Consider the following 16,569-nt stretch of genomic DNA (forward strand, 5'->3'; position numbering starts at 1 on the left):
AAATGGGTTTTAGAGGTTGCTCCTCTGTAGATTTACTAGAATACCTGGGGCAAAAGAGATTGTATATCAGACATATGAATATAGGAACAAGACAGTATGTGATGATGTGATAATTACTGCCAGCATCCACTATGGATGAGAAAAAAATACATACATTTTGTGAAACAGCAGCACAAACAAAAGTAAAAACACAAGCAAATATTCTCTGATAAGCCATTATTTGTACTCTGAATAACCAGTTATATATAACAATTTAGCCAGCTAATCAATATAATTATAAATCAATGTGTATAGGAGGTGTTACATCACATATAACTCATTTAATAGCAGGGGGAAGGTATTAAGTCTTTTTTTCCTCTTTCATGTGTCTTCATGTAATGAGGGAAATGAAAACTCCACCAACAGCGCAGTGATCTTTCCTCATGACAGCTTTTTGTGCTTGCTTTTGCTTCCGCAGTTTACCTTTTCATCCTTTTCAAAAGAGTGGGTTGTGACCTAAAACTGGAGAGGAAGGTAACAACATTCCTTTCTGTGGTGAATCCTTCACCAGGATTAAAGACACAGTATTCATTTTTTAAAAGATATGCCGTCCAAAGTAGTCATGTCTGAAATTTTACTCAGAACACTTTCAGCGCTATTTTTTCAGCCGCTGTCAAGTCCCGCTCAACACATTTGCTTTTCATAAGGTTGGCTATAGGCTGTTTCAATGACATTACTGGTTTAAGCCCTTACTTGGTCTTGTGTAAAGTAGAGCAGCAAAGTGCACATTAAGTGCTTCAAATGCATAAGATATCATTTTTTCTTTTTTTTTTTGTTTGTACTGAATGGTAGCTACAAGTAAACCAAAACGCCAAAGAAAGCAGAGGTTAACCCAGGTACCCGTGTCATTTTCACACTCACGCAACTAGTCACATATCATGTAAAAAGGAATGCTGCATCTTTAATCCTAATGGTGGAATGGCTCCATGTGTTGTGATGTGCGAGTTTGGCAGGAAAAATGCACGGCTGATTCCCTTTCTTTCTCTGACGCGTTCCGCATGTGTCCAAGTGCAGCTCACAGACTCGTCATCAGCCTGAAAGCCCACATACGAGGCTGTGTGCTGAAGCTGCCAGAGATGGGTTTTCCGCTGCCGGTGTTCTTCCTCCCGGTGGAAAATTTAACAGCAGAGTCTGACCTCAAGAACCTCCACATGAGCGTGCCATTTTGGGTGGCACAGGTGAGAAAGTTGACCAAGCACTTTTTTTTACCCCCCTCAAATTCAAGTAAATGACAATCTGGTTACTGCTTCCAGTTACAGTGCTTGGCGGTGACCCAGAGTCTGTGAGACGCAACAGTAACTGAGCTTTTGGCACTAAGAGGGAGATGGCTGACCGTAACAGCGCACACAGGCCCAGCTCTTATTATCCTCTAAACTTGCAAGGTCACAATTGTATCCTCTATATTAATTACAGCACGTAGGTCCACTCATATTCATCTCAATTTGGTCCCCCGTTTGACTCAAATAACAGGTAGAATTTTGTTTTCGCCACAAGAACAGTGATACAATATACCACAAGACAGTTGTGTCTGCTGTATCGAGGAGCAGGCTATTTTTATGGATGTGTTGTTTTTGTGAACTATATCCGGAATTGTAATTTCAGTGTAGGGAATCACTGAATAGCCAGCTCAGATAATTGATTGAACATTCTCAACCTGAGGTCACAAAGGAAGCCTATCTATAGTAATTTTCTGTACAGGGAGATGACTGGAGCTGCAGCCACTCTGCTAAGCCATGGCTTGTCTTAAGTGGTCACAGTTGTTCAAAGACCCAGGGAAAAACTGTGAGATCAGCCTTGTATTTATCAGGGGGTTTCAGTCGGGTGAAAATGTGGCCTTTTACTGGTTAAGGTATTCCCTGACAGATATAAGATAAAAACAACAACAACAACAGCAACTAAGTTACCTAAAAAATCATTAAAAAACATTGATAAATCATTTCATCAACAAATAAATCGTGCCTACTTTTGTCCATGACAATCAACATCATGGCTCAATGCTATTTATAGAGAGAGCAACTAATTTATTGCCACAGTCCTGCTGTTAACCCAAATTGATCGTCTAAATTTTTGTATTTATATTCATATATTTCCATAACAGGTACCCCCCACGGGCTACAGCGTGGTCTCGTACTCCAGACGCTCCTGGACCAGAGCATCATCTTTGTACTGGAGCCGGGGAGGAGAGGGAGAACATTCGAAGGCCAGGATGGCCTTCCGTATACTTCTGTCCAGCACGTGCCTCTCCCACGCGGGATACCTGTTCCGGAACAGGTCTATCTTAATCACCGTCTCCTCTATCCGCGGCGCACGGGAGGATGGCGTGGAGGGGGCAGTGGGCCTCACCTGAAACACAGGCACGCAGCCGTCCCTCTCCGTGAATTTGGGATCCCTGTCCGCCGCCGCCGCCGCTGCCACGGGAGTTCCCCGGGTCTGGCCGGCCCGCAGGGAGTTGGTGGCCCCCTCGGCGGGAAGGGACGAAAAGGTGACGGTGGTGTCCTCCAGCGTGCAGCTGGGCGAGTGACTGAACCGCGGCCCGTTGGGGTGAAAGAAGGCATAGTACATGAGCATGAAGACTATTCCAGTCAGGAAGCTGCTGAAGATGACGCAGAGGGCGGGGATGGCGAAGGCGTCGGTGCTCGGGGGCATCCGGTACAGGTACCAGAGGGCACTCAAGGCAGTGTTCTCCAAGAGGATCACGAAATAGTAGATGAACAAACGGCAGCGGGTCCGGCCCTCTTTGACGTTGAACCAGCTGAAGATGTAGATGATGCCCACCACCATGTCGAAGACGATCTCCTCCCACTTGGTGATGCAGAACTCCGTCTCACAGTGGACGATCCAGAAGGTCATGATGCACCAGTGCAGGACGATGAAGATCCCGAAGTAGAGCTGGAACACGGAGGCGAAGAGCGCGAAGGTGATGACGCGGGCGGCGATGGTGAAGAAGTGCCAGCAGAACTGGATGATGACAGCCAAGTAGCTGATGGGCTTTTTGTCGTCTCTGGAGTCACGGAGGGCCTTCTGGTATGAGGCCAGAGCCCAGGCCAGTGACACCAGAGAGGCGGCTGCCGTCAGACCTGGGGAGAAAAGGCAAGGACAAACCGCATTTAAGGTCTGTGAAATCTCAGAAATGACTCGTTCTGTGAATGTCACTGATACATCGGTTATAAATGTATAATACAGTACTTAGACTTCTATAACAAGCATGGGTATTGTGCAATTTAACGTTTTGACATTTCTATACAAATGAAACCAGCACAGAATTAGAATATTACTTCTAAACTGGGAGACAGGATTTCTTTCTTTTAATATATAGTATAATATAATATAATACATATGATATTTATGATATAATAGTAATATATCTGCTGTGGCTGTATGTATTTTTTGCATTACAATTAATTTAACACAGCTTCAGTCCGCAACAAGCTGCCTCTAGGAGTTGTCTTAATAGTAGTAGCTAAATTGACTGGCTTCCACAGAGAGTCCTGGTGCCACGGTTACAATGATGTTTTGCAGCCTCTTCCTTTGGCAGGGCTCCCAAGTCATCAGTGGGAGAGCAGGTTCACATCTGAGGTACCTCTTCGCAGGTAGCTTTGCAGGACACCACAGATTCAATAGCACCAACCCAAAAGTTACAGGACACAAACACTCACATTCAAGTAGAAATACGTACATACAGGATGTAAGAATATCTCCTATTGTTTTTCCCCTTTATGCAACCCTATTTTGGACTTGCCCATTGGAGAGGTTTTGCTCGTCTCACCACGGCAACTACTGTTCTTGTGAAGGAGTAATAGGGAGTAGCAAATACAATCCTCCTATACACTCACATACCAACACACACAACTGCGACTTTTTTTTTATTTTTCACACTGCAAGTCACCCAGCACACAACAGTGAGCTAATAGCCAATTGCCAACCTGCAGAAGCCTGATGAGTCAAAGATTGCCTGAGAGTGGCGAGATGAGCAGCCCCTGCTGATATACCCACCGCTATTGCTGGTGAAACCAAGCCAATTTGTTTTTCCAATAAGGTCTCCTAGTCATTACTGGCTGACAATCAAAGCATGGCTGTAGAGCTCAGCATGTACACAAAGACAACACCTTAACCACTAAGCTACCAGGGAGCCTATGTAAGGCAACATTTTAATCAGGCTATTCAAGGGCAAGGTCAAGGCCCTGTATGTGGGAATTACAAAAGCAAATTAATCTCTGTACACCAGAGATAGGGAGACACGTCCACCCTGTAATGAAACATCATAGCCGTACAGATCTATGAGCATCTATGTCTGCGTGGGATGTTTCAGCCCCTGTCCTTCTTGGGACAGAGATGAACTGACTAACACAGTGCATTCAATACAGGGCTGAATACAAATTTCCCATGTGGGTATGTGCGAGAGGCTGACCCTGAGCATGTTTCGCCTTGGCTCAATGAAAATGAAATTCAAGAAATACGAACATTTCCTCTGCCTCTTTCGGCTTAATCTGCCATTGCAAATGCTGCATTTTTGAGCTCAGAGAGGCTTATTGTCTGGGCCATGTAGTTTATCTATTGCTAACAATGGCTGAGCACAACAGAGTTGCCTATTACCGTGCAAAAAAAATCCATAACAGTACTTTCATTAAATGTATACAACCAAAGAAAAAAAAGATCTATTTGTTATGCCGGTCAAACATGCCAAGCTGTTTCCGTCTGAATCCATTGAGGGAATAAATGATCTAAGGCATGCGAAAATATTCTTTGTCACAGGCCTTAGATCACAGGAACACCGTGTCAAGTCAAGAATAATTAAACGTGATCTGTTCGTATCAACACAGCTGGGGTTCTTTTGAGTCTAAATTGTGTCAGCCGTGTCTCAAAACATACAGAACTCATTTTTCTTCAGAGGCAAGATAAGATTACTTAAAGCCCATTGTTCACTAACATAAAACTACCCCTGTTTAATTGAGCATACAACCAGTTTCTAAACTGAAGCGTTTATGCACTTTTTCTCTGTGATACAGCAATCTCTTCATTTGAAGGATTGCTATCAGCAGCTGCAGAAAGCAGTGGGTAAACAGGAGGTTTAATTACAAAACAAACACTGCTTGAGGCAGAGGAACTAGACCGAACAGGGAGCGTAAAAAGCTGAAAAATCACATCAGCAGGGCGAGATTTCATTCATTGTTTCATCTCACATTAAAACCTGACGGATTGAGACCATGCCCTCCTCACTCATTTACTTTGAGATATTGAGCTCTGAAATCCGTTTTTCAGACGAGCAATCAGTCAGCGCAGGTCAATAACTCACGTTTGTCATTTTTTTTTAAAAAAGGGTGTAATATGAAGTGCAATTTATCGCGGTAATAAACAGTGCATCCGTTACGCTTCCACTGTGCTAGAAAGGTAGGCCTCCCACTTAACACACAAATACACTCCGTCTTTTATTCACCTCTTAAGAGCATGGGGAAAAGCACACAGAGGAAATGAAAACAAGTGGAGCTGTCACTCCTGACCCCGGTTTAGCCTACTCCACTTCACCATCAATAACCCCGGTGAGAAACTCCTCATAAATCTTTATCCCGCCGCCTGCCCGCATTACAATCCCAATGAGACCATTTTGGGGGTGAAATTAGAGAGAGTGATCCCTTTCATTGATTGTTATTACAACAAAGCTCCACTCGGCCTGTCTGTGATGCAAGACGCCTGAAAGATGCTTGCCTTGGCTGCAAGCAAAGCTGGATGATGACTTTTGACTTTTGAGTGTAACCACCCCCTCTTCCTAAAACAAGAGCAGAGCCTCCCTAAACACCTGCTGTGAGATCCTCACCTTTGTTTATGGAGTAAACTGAAAAAATAACACTAAGAAGAATAATGGCAAAAACAATAATACCTATTGTCATTGTTTATGTTATACAAGCAATAATGTTGGATTTCATATTCTACAAATGTAATGTCTGTGACAAGAAACATGCAAACACTGTATGTGGCATCACTAATTTGCTTTCAGTGTACAAAACAGACATTCTCTAAAAATGGTGGCAAAAATAAGTCTATCATTAAAAATATTGAAATGAAATGTTACACTGAACCAGGGCTGCATTGCGCCCCCAGACAGACCACAGAGCACCCCCTGTTGTCTCCTTATAGTATTTATTTTGTTTTTTTTTCAGATATGACGTTTTGTGCCCCCCCTGGATTGCAAGAGCACCCCTCTGTATTTTCTCCGGGCACCGAGGCTGCACTAAAGTATTTGCAACACATCACGTAACACCAACATGTTACACCAACTGATCAAGGACTATTCCAAAGGAATAATACTAAATTATGTAACCAAGCCCTCAATGTAATAAATTCCCCAAAAGGCTCTCTCTGTGCTTCATTGGAATGGAATCCTGTAACTTGGCATGTACTAGTTCAATCCTGTAATGAACATAATGAAGCAAAATTCCCAGTATATATATAAAAAAAAACACTTACTATTTCATCAAAGGATTTTTTTTCCAATTCATAGATACAGGACAGCTGATTTGAGGGTGCTAAAAAATAGGCAATAAATAAATAAATAAGTAAAAATATGATTCAGTTATTTCAGGTCTGAAATAACTTCCACAAAGACTTCCTAGATTACATCTGATGCACAGCGAGGGCCACTCAGAATTCAGGCTTTGTCAGAAAAGAGTACAAAAATGATCTCCAAGCGACAGTGATTCAGTCAAGTAACAGGATCATTTAATATCGTTCTTCTCCGAAGCATCAAAAGCTGATCTCTCCAAATAAGCTGCTATTCAACTGATTGCACACAATATCATACTAACTGCAGAGAAGCAAGAACTATTATCTTAAAAAAAAAAAAAAAGTCATAAGAGAAGAGGTTAGCTGTAGAATAGCTATTCCATTACAAAGCGGGATAATTACACCCAATGAGGAGAGTAATTATAATCTACTGGAGTGCAATTAATAACACTTAAGAAGCAAATGGTTAAATGCGAGCTATTTGTTCACAATCTATGTAATATTTTGATGAATTAAATATTCGCTTATACAATAGAGCCTATATATTTAAAAATCATACTGAATTTAATTGCAATTAACTGGATTTTTGTTTGGTACTAATCTTTTACATGAGCTACAAAGATTTTATTTAGATTTTTGGGCCCTTAATTAAGAACAAAAAACTATTTTAGGATCAGAAAACAAACAGCAAGAAAAAGAAATAATTCCCTTGACAGACACGGGTAATAGATCTTCAGCTTGTCCTGTGGCCCCTCTAAGCAGTTTTCACTGAAAACAAAGATGTGTGTTTCTTGGAGGGAAGAGAGCAGAATGTAATTTACGAACAGCGGCTGAGAATGAAGATGACAATTCAGGATAGTAAGCCTGTTAACATGGTAACACTTAGGGTTTAAATGAGGCAACTGACTGGTATAGAATATAATGATTAGAAAAGTATCTACCGGGACACAATGGCTAAATGACTTTGTGATTACGATAATAACCAGCGGGCACTAGGACATTCATAAGAATGTTTCTACACACATGTAATAATTCATGTTTTATTATTGGAGTTATTATTGGAATAACCATTTTCAGAAACTGAGACACAACTGAGACACAAAACGATGGTGGCTTGACCAGAGACATGTAAAATACTTCATTTGTTGCAGATTATCTGCAGGTTATACGAATACTTAATTGTGCTTTTCTACTGGTTTATAACCAGCTTGAATTCTTACATCTATAAGAAGCTCTCCGATGAAGTTATCCAAACTGGGACACGTGCAACACTGTGTCTGTAAGCATGAGAAAGTCAATAATTTGTGGAAGCTGAATACAATTTCAGTCTCATCTCCTGGTTCTTGCCCTTTAACATTGGGGACCATTACAGTCAATTACATTGTTATCAGACTTGAACATGTGCTGACTGTCATGCTCTTTAATTACTTTCACTTCAAAGCCATATTGGATGGTTTCAGAAAAACAGCTTTCCCTTTTCTCTTCAGCGCTGGTACATCAGAAAGGACAGAACCATTGTGTGCCTTAGTTATCAAAGTTGGCAGAAAATCAGTCTTGGTTTCGTCCTATTTGCCCTCATATTGTACAAATCTGTAAACCCTCTTACTCCCTCCTTTTAATATATTTAATGAGCAGGAACTTAAATAAGCAGAAACTTTGCTGGAAAATGTAGAATGACACATTTGGTCAAATATGCATATATGTAAAAACTACTGTCATCAGGCCCTCACCGATTAACTGAGCAATAAGCTCCCATTAATCAGTGAGTACCTCAAAAAGGGACACTACCATTCATAGAGCCGCTTTCCTGAATTAAAAACAAATAATCAAAAATAGACACATATAAAATTGAAAAAGTTGGTCAAGGTGCTCCAATGGTGTAGTTGACCATTGTGTCCTGATAGTTTTTGACAAATACTCTCACACAAGGCTGACACCAGTTCTATGCTAAATTGTGAATGACAGGCAAATACTGTAATATTCAATGGGGGGCAAATACTGCAATACAGTATGTATGATATACGGTGGTGACACACTGTGGCTTTTCAACCCACGCAACCCACATAGAACTTATTTTCAAATCTGGACAAGAATGTGTGAGAAATCCAGAAAATTAATAACATATCTGGCCACCAAGGATATATGTTTCATTTGAATAGGTGGGGGACCCACAAACAGTACATTTTCTATTGTCGGGGACAAATATGATGCAAACATTATAGGTTGGCTAACAAATTACCTTTCCCTCTTACCACTGTGACATATGGAGATAAATAGATCCAACTCACTGTCAGATTCAAAGGAAGGTGCCACAGTCCGACGTATAATCGGCTTGACCTATGACATGAAGTAGTTGATTTCATATCCCGTCTGTCCTTCTGTAAAATATGAATGTTTGTATCTCATTACGTTATTGTCATTCAGCAGATGCTCTTACACAGAGCAACTTACAATGTTATGCCTTTATATGTAATTATTAGTTAGGTACCTTGCCCAAAGGTACAACAGCAGTACGGCAGTGTGGAATCGAACCAGCAAGCTTTTTAAACTCATAAAATATACTCAACGTCAGAGTAATATATCTTTTGTATAAAGATTACATATACATTATGATATATTGTCTGCCCATTTTATATTTCTTTACTTCAATTACACACAGACTACCAGACAACACCTTGTATATTCCACATGATTATACCAGGCAAAAAATGCATATAAATATGCAATCATACAGGAGCATAATCGAAGAGTTCTATCTCCTAGCCTCACACTCACAGTTTGTTATTTCAGAAATTTCAGGACCCAAATGCTCTCGTAAGGGTTGCTTCATGAAATGTGCAAGTGAATCTGATTGATTCATGGGGATTTGTTTTGGCATATAAAACCATTAAATTAGATAATATGGAATTTAATATTGTGAAACAATAAGGGCAACTGTCCTCTATGATGGATTAGTCATATTGATGTCTGGAAATATGTAGACATCTACTTCATCATCACACAATATTCTGGATGCTAAAAAGGAGCTTTTAGAAGAGTGCACTGGCTTAGAAAAATTGATCTTTGAGATATATCAGTCTTTACTGTCAGGAAATCTTTATTTGCTGAATGGGTTTTTATATAACTTATTCTTTATGAAATCATTTCATGGTCTAACTCAATAATAGTAATCACATTAGAATTTACATGAAAACAGGTATATGATGCATGTTAAACAGACACATGATTTTACTGTGCACAATAAGACTGGAGTATCAGGTAAAATAAATAAATAAACATATACCCATGAGATACATGGAATGGATATTGTATGCACATTCATCATCAAAACTTCAAAACTTATATGTTGAGCCATACTTCCATGCTGAAAATTTAAACTATAATTCCTGCCTGAAGATAAGCAACTTTTGGACAGTTCATTGCCATCAAAAACACTGAAAATTGTGTTATACTGTATCATATTTTCATGTCTATATGAAACAGGTGAGCTCACAAAAGCTCCTAATATGATATTTAATCTTTGGTGTCTTTTGACACTTTCACATATGCCCTTCATTTATGCTCTCAGGCTCAGAACAGCTTGTCATTTTGCTAAATTGGTTGTGCATGTACATGGTCTAAACTGTGGATTGTGCCAATTTGGCATGTTTCCAAAGGCATTGCTGACAGAGTTGACGGAGTTGGTCTGCTATATAGGCAGGAAGCAGCCCCAACAATATGAGCTGACTGCAGACTCTTTATCGTTATCACAATAACAACAGCAGGAACAGAAAGTAAATAACCTGGAGTGTGTGAGCCACTTTGTGTTCTGTACTGCTGTAATGAAGAATGAAACGAGCAAAGCCTATCCCGTGTTCAGGGGAAAGACGTTTTTAAAAAATGCAAAGCACTGGTAACGGTAAGGGCGGGTGAGAACAATGAACACCAAATGCCAGCCTGAGTGCCAACCTACTCGGTAACATTAGCCTTTTTGAGCTAAACAAGGTTCCGGTGTTCTTTATTACTGCATTTAAGTATAAAAATATTCCACAGTAATGGCGGTTAAGTGCAGAGCAAAACCAAACACTTTTAGCAAGAAGGAATTGTGAGCTAAAAGTGTTTTTAAAAGTGTGAAGCTCAAATGTTAGCTATCAGACAGGAACACAGGCTAGATAAACACAATTAAATAGGAAGAAAAAATCTCATTACTTTGAAAACTATGCCAGGTTTCTTGTGCGCGCGCACGCACGCACGCACACACACACACACACACACACACACACACACACACACACACACACACACACACACACACTTTGTACTGCTGCTGTTATGAACAACACAAATCTGCATTCTATTTCTTAATAGTGGTGCAGGTAGCACTACAGGGTACAGTATGCATTATCATCCTTCATTCCCTTCTGGATCCATCCAGTATGCACTCGATTCACTGACACAGCGATGTTCACAACCTTCTGAGGTTTTTACAAATGTGTGTTTTGACTGGAGGATATACCGAATGCCTCAATTTGACATGTTTATACTGTTGAGAAAACTAACCATGAGTAATGCTAGCATTATTTAATACAATGAAATATTGCCTATAAACATTTTGAAAGCACAACACCTTACACCTCATGTAAGTCAGCCAGTTCAATTAGAAATATTTTCCTGTGCTATGTATTGTTGTAGCTTAGAATTTCAGTATGAAGTTAAATGCAACAGATTCAAAGAGGTCACAAAGAATAAGTTTGTGTCAGAAGATGTTAAGGTTGAATAGAATCTATGCATTTAAACTCTGAGTAATGGTGGTTTTCCTGTAATTAATAATGTGTCATGTATGATTATGACAAGAGAACAACTAAGAATATAATAACACATAAACAATAACACATAAGGTGATCTTTGGTAAAGACAACATATTAACAATGTTGCCTCGAATGTCATCTGCATTTTATTATTAACATTGAATTTGATATATACAGTAGTATCTCTTGATTGTTACTATCAATGTATTTATCTTAGGTTTAGCCATTATTTCTAAATAAATGATTGAAGCTGGGACATTAGTACATTGTGTCATGGGTCTAGATAAAATCCTACTTTCGCAGGTCACAGACATTAGGATTTAACACACACAGTATGACAAACTATGAACCACAACAGAGCATCAACCCTTGGTAAATATATTGAATGGTTCTTTCTTCTTTTTTTTCCAACCAGTTAAATTATAGCCAGCCCATTAGGTGGTGGAGCAGGATAAAAGGATTTAATCACTACTTTCTGAAGTGGGATAATTAGCTGGTGGAGCAGAACAGTGGCAGGAGACTAGGGCTGTAATTCTTATTCCACGGCAGTTTCGCCTCTGTGTGCGTGTGTGTGTGCATGTATGTGTGTGTGTGTGTGTGTCCGTGTGCGTTTCTCTGTGTCCGTGTTTGCTGGCTCCCGCGAGGTTTTGAAGGAACCTGCCGTGAATGAGTACCCAGCTCCTGGACTGTGCAGTCAGGAGGTGATGTAACGCTCTTCCTTGCTTCTTTCTACAGAGTCTGCAGTAATTCAGGAGAGCGGTTATGTAAACCATGGCAAACCGCAGCCTCATGTTGACCTCCTTGAGCACCCTCAACCACGATGGCCTGTGAATCGCCACAATGGGAGGCACTGCCTTTGCTGTCAGAATCACGGTAATGCCTTTTCGTGCCATACACACCACATGCAATTAAACTTCGTATTTATAAGCCCACTCCAGTGACTTCTTTATTTAAATGTTGTAATATTCTAACACAATTCTAAGCATCTATTTAAACAGTTTTTACCACAGTATTTTTATATTAAAGACAATACTGCAACTACTACTACTATTACTACTAACAGCAACAATGATAATGGTAATATACCTAAAAGAATTGAATATGTGTTTGATGTCTTTGCTTGAGTCTTTACAATATGCATATCTACAAAGATTTATTAAACACATGCTGCCTAGAAATGGACTGATTGCCCTCGTCCCCAAAACCTGTGAGACAGTTGGTAAAAGCTTATCTCAATTTGCCTAGCAACTGTCCTAGGAATCATACTGAGCAGACGTCCACCTTGGCTTAGTTATTGGACCTCTTTAGTTCTCTTTGTACCTTATTTTAGGCTTCCAAAGAGAGACGTAAAAAACATATATCTTAGGTCATAGATTATAGTATTACTACTGTTTGCGGCATTGGCATTTGGCATACCGTAAATGGCAAATGCCAACTGTTTAATACTAGTTCAATTGTTGAGCATTCACTTTCAGGGCCTGATGCTTACTGAGAGAAGTGACAAGCATCTGGCTATGTGTGTGCTCTTTTAACACCCTCTTTGGAAACCAGGTAATTTAGCACGTCCAAATACACAGGAAAGCATGCCTGCATAACTTACTTAAAAAGTAAATATCGCTAAGTATTCATATTACCGGACATTTTGAGTTAAGTTGTTCCTTAGAATTTGATACTGGCATGTAATGCTACCATGTACATGCACATTCACATACAGCGTCAAAGAGTCCAGGGATAAAATGAAAACCTGTTCTGTTATGAATGTAAATTGATGGCTTCATTCTAACACATGGCATGGAACCTCATGGCATGGAATCCTTGCAAGCTGAGGATTATGTACAAATCATGGCAACATCATCAAAGGAACACCTTGCAAGACTGCAGGGGTTGGAGCAAAATCTGTAAATTGTTAGCCAGCCAAAATGATCTTTCAGCAAAGCAGAAAACAACCTTGTGGAAAACTGATACAATAACCTACAATAATATCTTTCAAAGCGGTATTATGTGTTACCAAGGAGTCTATCCAACCTATCCACAATACAGAATCCATGGTATAACATGAAATGTTCTATCATGCTACTTTAATCTACTTTAATTTCATTAGGAATTCATAAATATTTTGCTAGAACCCTTTGCTTTGGATTAAGATGAATAAACCTTTAATAATAGTATATTTTTCACATTATACGAGGTGTAGATACATTTTACTAATAGTAATTTTTGGTATGCATTTACACAAAGTGTGTGAAAACATTCCTTGAATAATCGTTTTCAATTAAATACATCTACCCTGAAAAACATGAATACACCCCAAACTGAAGTTAAGTTGAATCACTGTGATAGAGCTTCCCCACCACTGGGTTTTTACAGGGTTTAAAAAAGTTCAGTTAAAGATTGCCAGTTGGGTTTTGCACTGTTTTTATTGTTGTCATAAGTCTCTGTCCTTCTGCTGTATGACCACTCAGATTGGATTGACTTCTGATCTGACTTCACAGGACATGCACACCTCTACTCTCTACAGTGCATTATGTACTACATTACATTACTAGATCAGCCAGTGGTTATGGACTAACCATAATCTAGACCTGTACTGTAATACTGGTTCGAAAGTGTTGGGAGTTGTGTGAGTGTTGCCATTTAAATGATATGAAGAAAATGAAGAAGATTTTTTCCTCTGTAAAATGTGATGACTGTGAAGCTGGGCCTAATTCATCACCCAGTACGTCAATTCATCAAGAAGTGGCCAATAATGTAACTGCATTGTGAAAACATATCAATCTACACTAAACACTATTGTGCTGTTTTTTATCAGTTTGTTAATTAACTTAAATATTATTATTTTATTTTAAATATTGTACTTAACATGCACGCTGCACTTTCTGTAACAAAAGAATGGTGCTGGGCTTTGCCCAAACATATACAACTGAAATACAATGAATGAATTATATAATGAATGAATGAATTAATAACGACACACCCCTGTATTACTTCTTCACTCATCACCCAATAAAGGTGACACACATTATAAGCTATTACATAATTCATTTGGTCATATATAGGATGACTCGCCATGTTAACAATTTTACACTAATGACACTTACTCATCTTGTTAATTTGACTGATTTATTCATGTAGAACTGTGGTTGGGGATTGTTTGGAGTTGTATGGGAAACCCTGGCAGTGCCTCCAACCAGGACGCAAATTCAAACGATCAAACCAAGAACAATACAGAGGAGTCGACTTAATCATTTCAACCCATTTGCAAATGAGCTGAATGCATTTTTGATTTTGGTTTGCTAAATTAACAACAACAACAACAACAACAATAATAATAATAATAATAATAATAATAATAATAATAATAAAACTGGTTACAACCAGGACAAGCAAATCAGAAACCTATAGCAGTGCATTTGAAGAGGGAAAGTAAGAGTGGATTATCAGTTAAAACTGTATGCTTGGGGCATTCAATCAAACCATGATAGCCCTTTGCCCTCACATTTGAATATACATTTAAACAGCTATTACTATTACTATTACTATTACTTTTTAATCTCAGTGACCACTGTAATTGTGAAAATCAAAATTCAGGATAGTTACAGTGAATACCCATATTACGCCATTATTAATTCAATTCAAGAATTCAGGTTCAGAAAACTGAAAATGATGGTGGTGAAAAAGCACCATTAACAGCAGCTAGTGTCATAGCAGCCAATTCAGTTCGAACCATTTGGATGTGGCAGTGTTCTCCAATAGTTGGTCTTAGTAATGTGATACTCCTAACTTGCTCTGTCCTTGAGATTATTTCCGAACATTGTGCTTCAACTACAAGGCTACTGGACCTGGAGCCTGGACCATCCGGCATGGACATCCCACATTTTTACAGTTTGCCATGTGGTGGATTGGCCTCTTGTGACAGCACTGCATGCTGTGCCACTTGGTATAATGGTTTCTGAGTCACAATAGAAAGCCTGTGCTTCACTTACATTAAGCAAACTGCTTTCTGCAAGCCCCAAATAGAAAGGACTCAAAGACGCTTTGGAGAAAAGGTGAGGCCTGCAGCAATTGTGGTGCAATTGTAGCAATTCTCTGACTTTTGGAAACACAGAAACATGCACTTAAGAAACATTTGCTTAATGAAAACTTTTCCATTCTGCACACTCTTTCAAAGGGCAAATTCTGACAAGATGATCACATCAACAACTCAACAGCAAGGAGGTAAGTGAATATGATGTTCCACAGTCCATTTTGGCAGAGAACTCCGCCTGAGACAGAAACAGAGTTTTCCGTCTGAGAATTCTGAACTGGAGGTACCATGGTGCCCAGACTGCAACCACCACCATCACCACCATCACCACCTCAGATCCTCAAAACAACACATTACACAGATCCCGCGTTGCAACAATGATGCAACGCTATGCTGACGACACGCTGATGACACGACAGGGTGTTTTGCAGCACTTGGGGTAACAGACACAGTGAGGCACTGAGGTCTGACTCAGCCACGTGGAGAGGCGGTGGAGACCTCTGTGCTCTAAGAACTTCCTCGGGGGGAGGACAAACAGACCTGGCCAGCCGAAAGATAAGACATGAGCATCTGCGTTGGGGGGGGGGGGGGGGGGGTTGCCAAATAAGATATTCTCATAGGTCTGGAAGTCAAAATGGTAACATTTTTTTTTCCCCTGTAGACTTAAGAGAGAGGGAGAAACACAATGGAAGTCTAGCTGACTCCTTGTGAAAAACAACTGTCACCATGGTAACTTCACGAAGAGATTAAAAAAAAAGACTCTTGAGGAATTAGCAAACCCAATAGGAATATACATGAAATGCATTGTGTTGAACGCTGCCTGACATCAGCTGACTCATGACAGTTAACCACACGTTTGTTCCTCAGCTGAAAATGTGCAAAGTGACAACATCAAGGAGAGCAACGCTGCACAAAAACGCAAGCAAACAAGTAACAACAACAAAAAAAACTACCTCAGACTTAATAGCTGTCAGCTCAAAACACGGAGTGATAAATGAGTCAGTGGGCTTTAACTGATCAGACTAGCCCAGGTACAAGCGATGCGTTTTCAGCTTTGGTATTCTCTCCGCGTCGGAGCCGGTCTACTCCGGTCTGCGGTCGCGTATCAGGGACACAACGTGTCCGGCACATCACCGCAATCTCACTGGAGGCGCATCCCCGAAGACACAGACAGATCTTCAGAAGCAACACAGGCATCAAAGAGAATGAAGAGGAGGATTT

At 39.9% G+C, this 16,569-nt stretch overlaps 1 protein-coding gene across 1 annotated transcript in view; it reads right to left on the reverse strand.

Annotated features, from left to right (window-relative positions):
* Positions 1-264: 264 nt before the first annotated feature.
* Positions 265-16,569, reverse strand: part of LOC118795370 (XK-related protein 4-like) — a 68,040-nt gene continuing 51,735 nt past the window's right edge. The window contains exon 3 of the mRNA XM_036553817.1: positions 265-3,116. Coding sequence (XP_036409710.1) covers positions 2,152-3,116 — 965 coding nt within the window. The 3' untranslated portion in view covers positions 265-2,151. The remainder of the gene's footprint in view (positions 3,117-16,569) is intronic.

The sequence above is a fragment of the Megalops cyprinoides genome, chromosome 2, assembly GCF_013368585.1.
Source record: "Megalops cyprinoides isolate fMegCyp1 chromosome 2, fMegCyp1.pri, whole genome shotgun sequence".
NCBI classification, from domain to species: Eukaryota; Metazoa; Chordata; class Actinopteri; order Elopiformes; family Megalopidae; genus Megalops; species Megalops cyprinoides.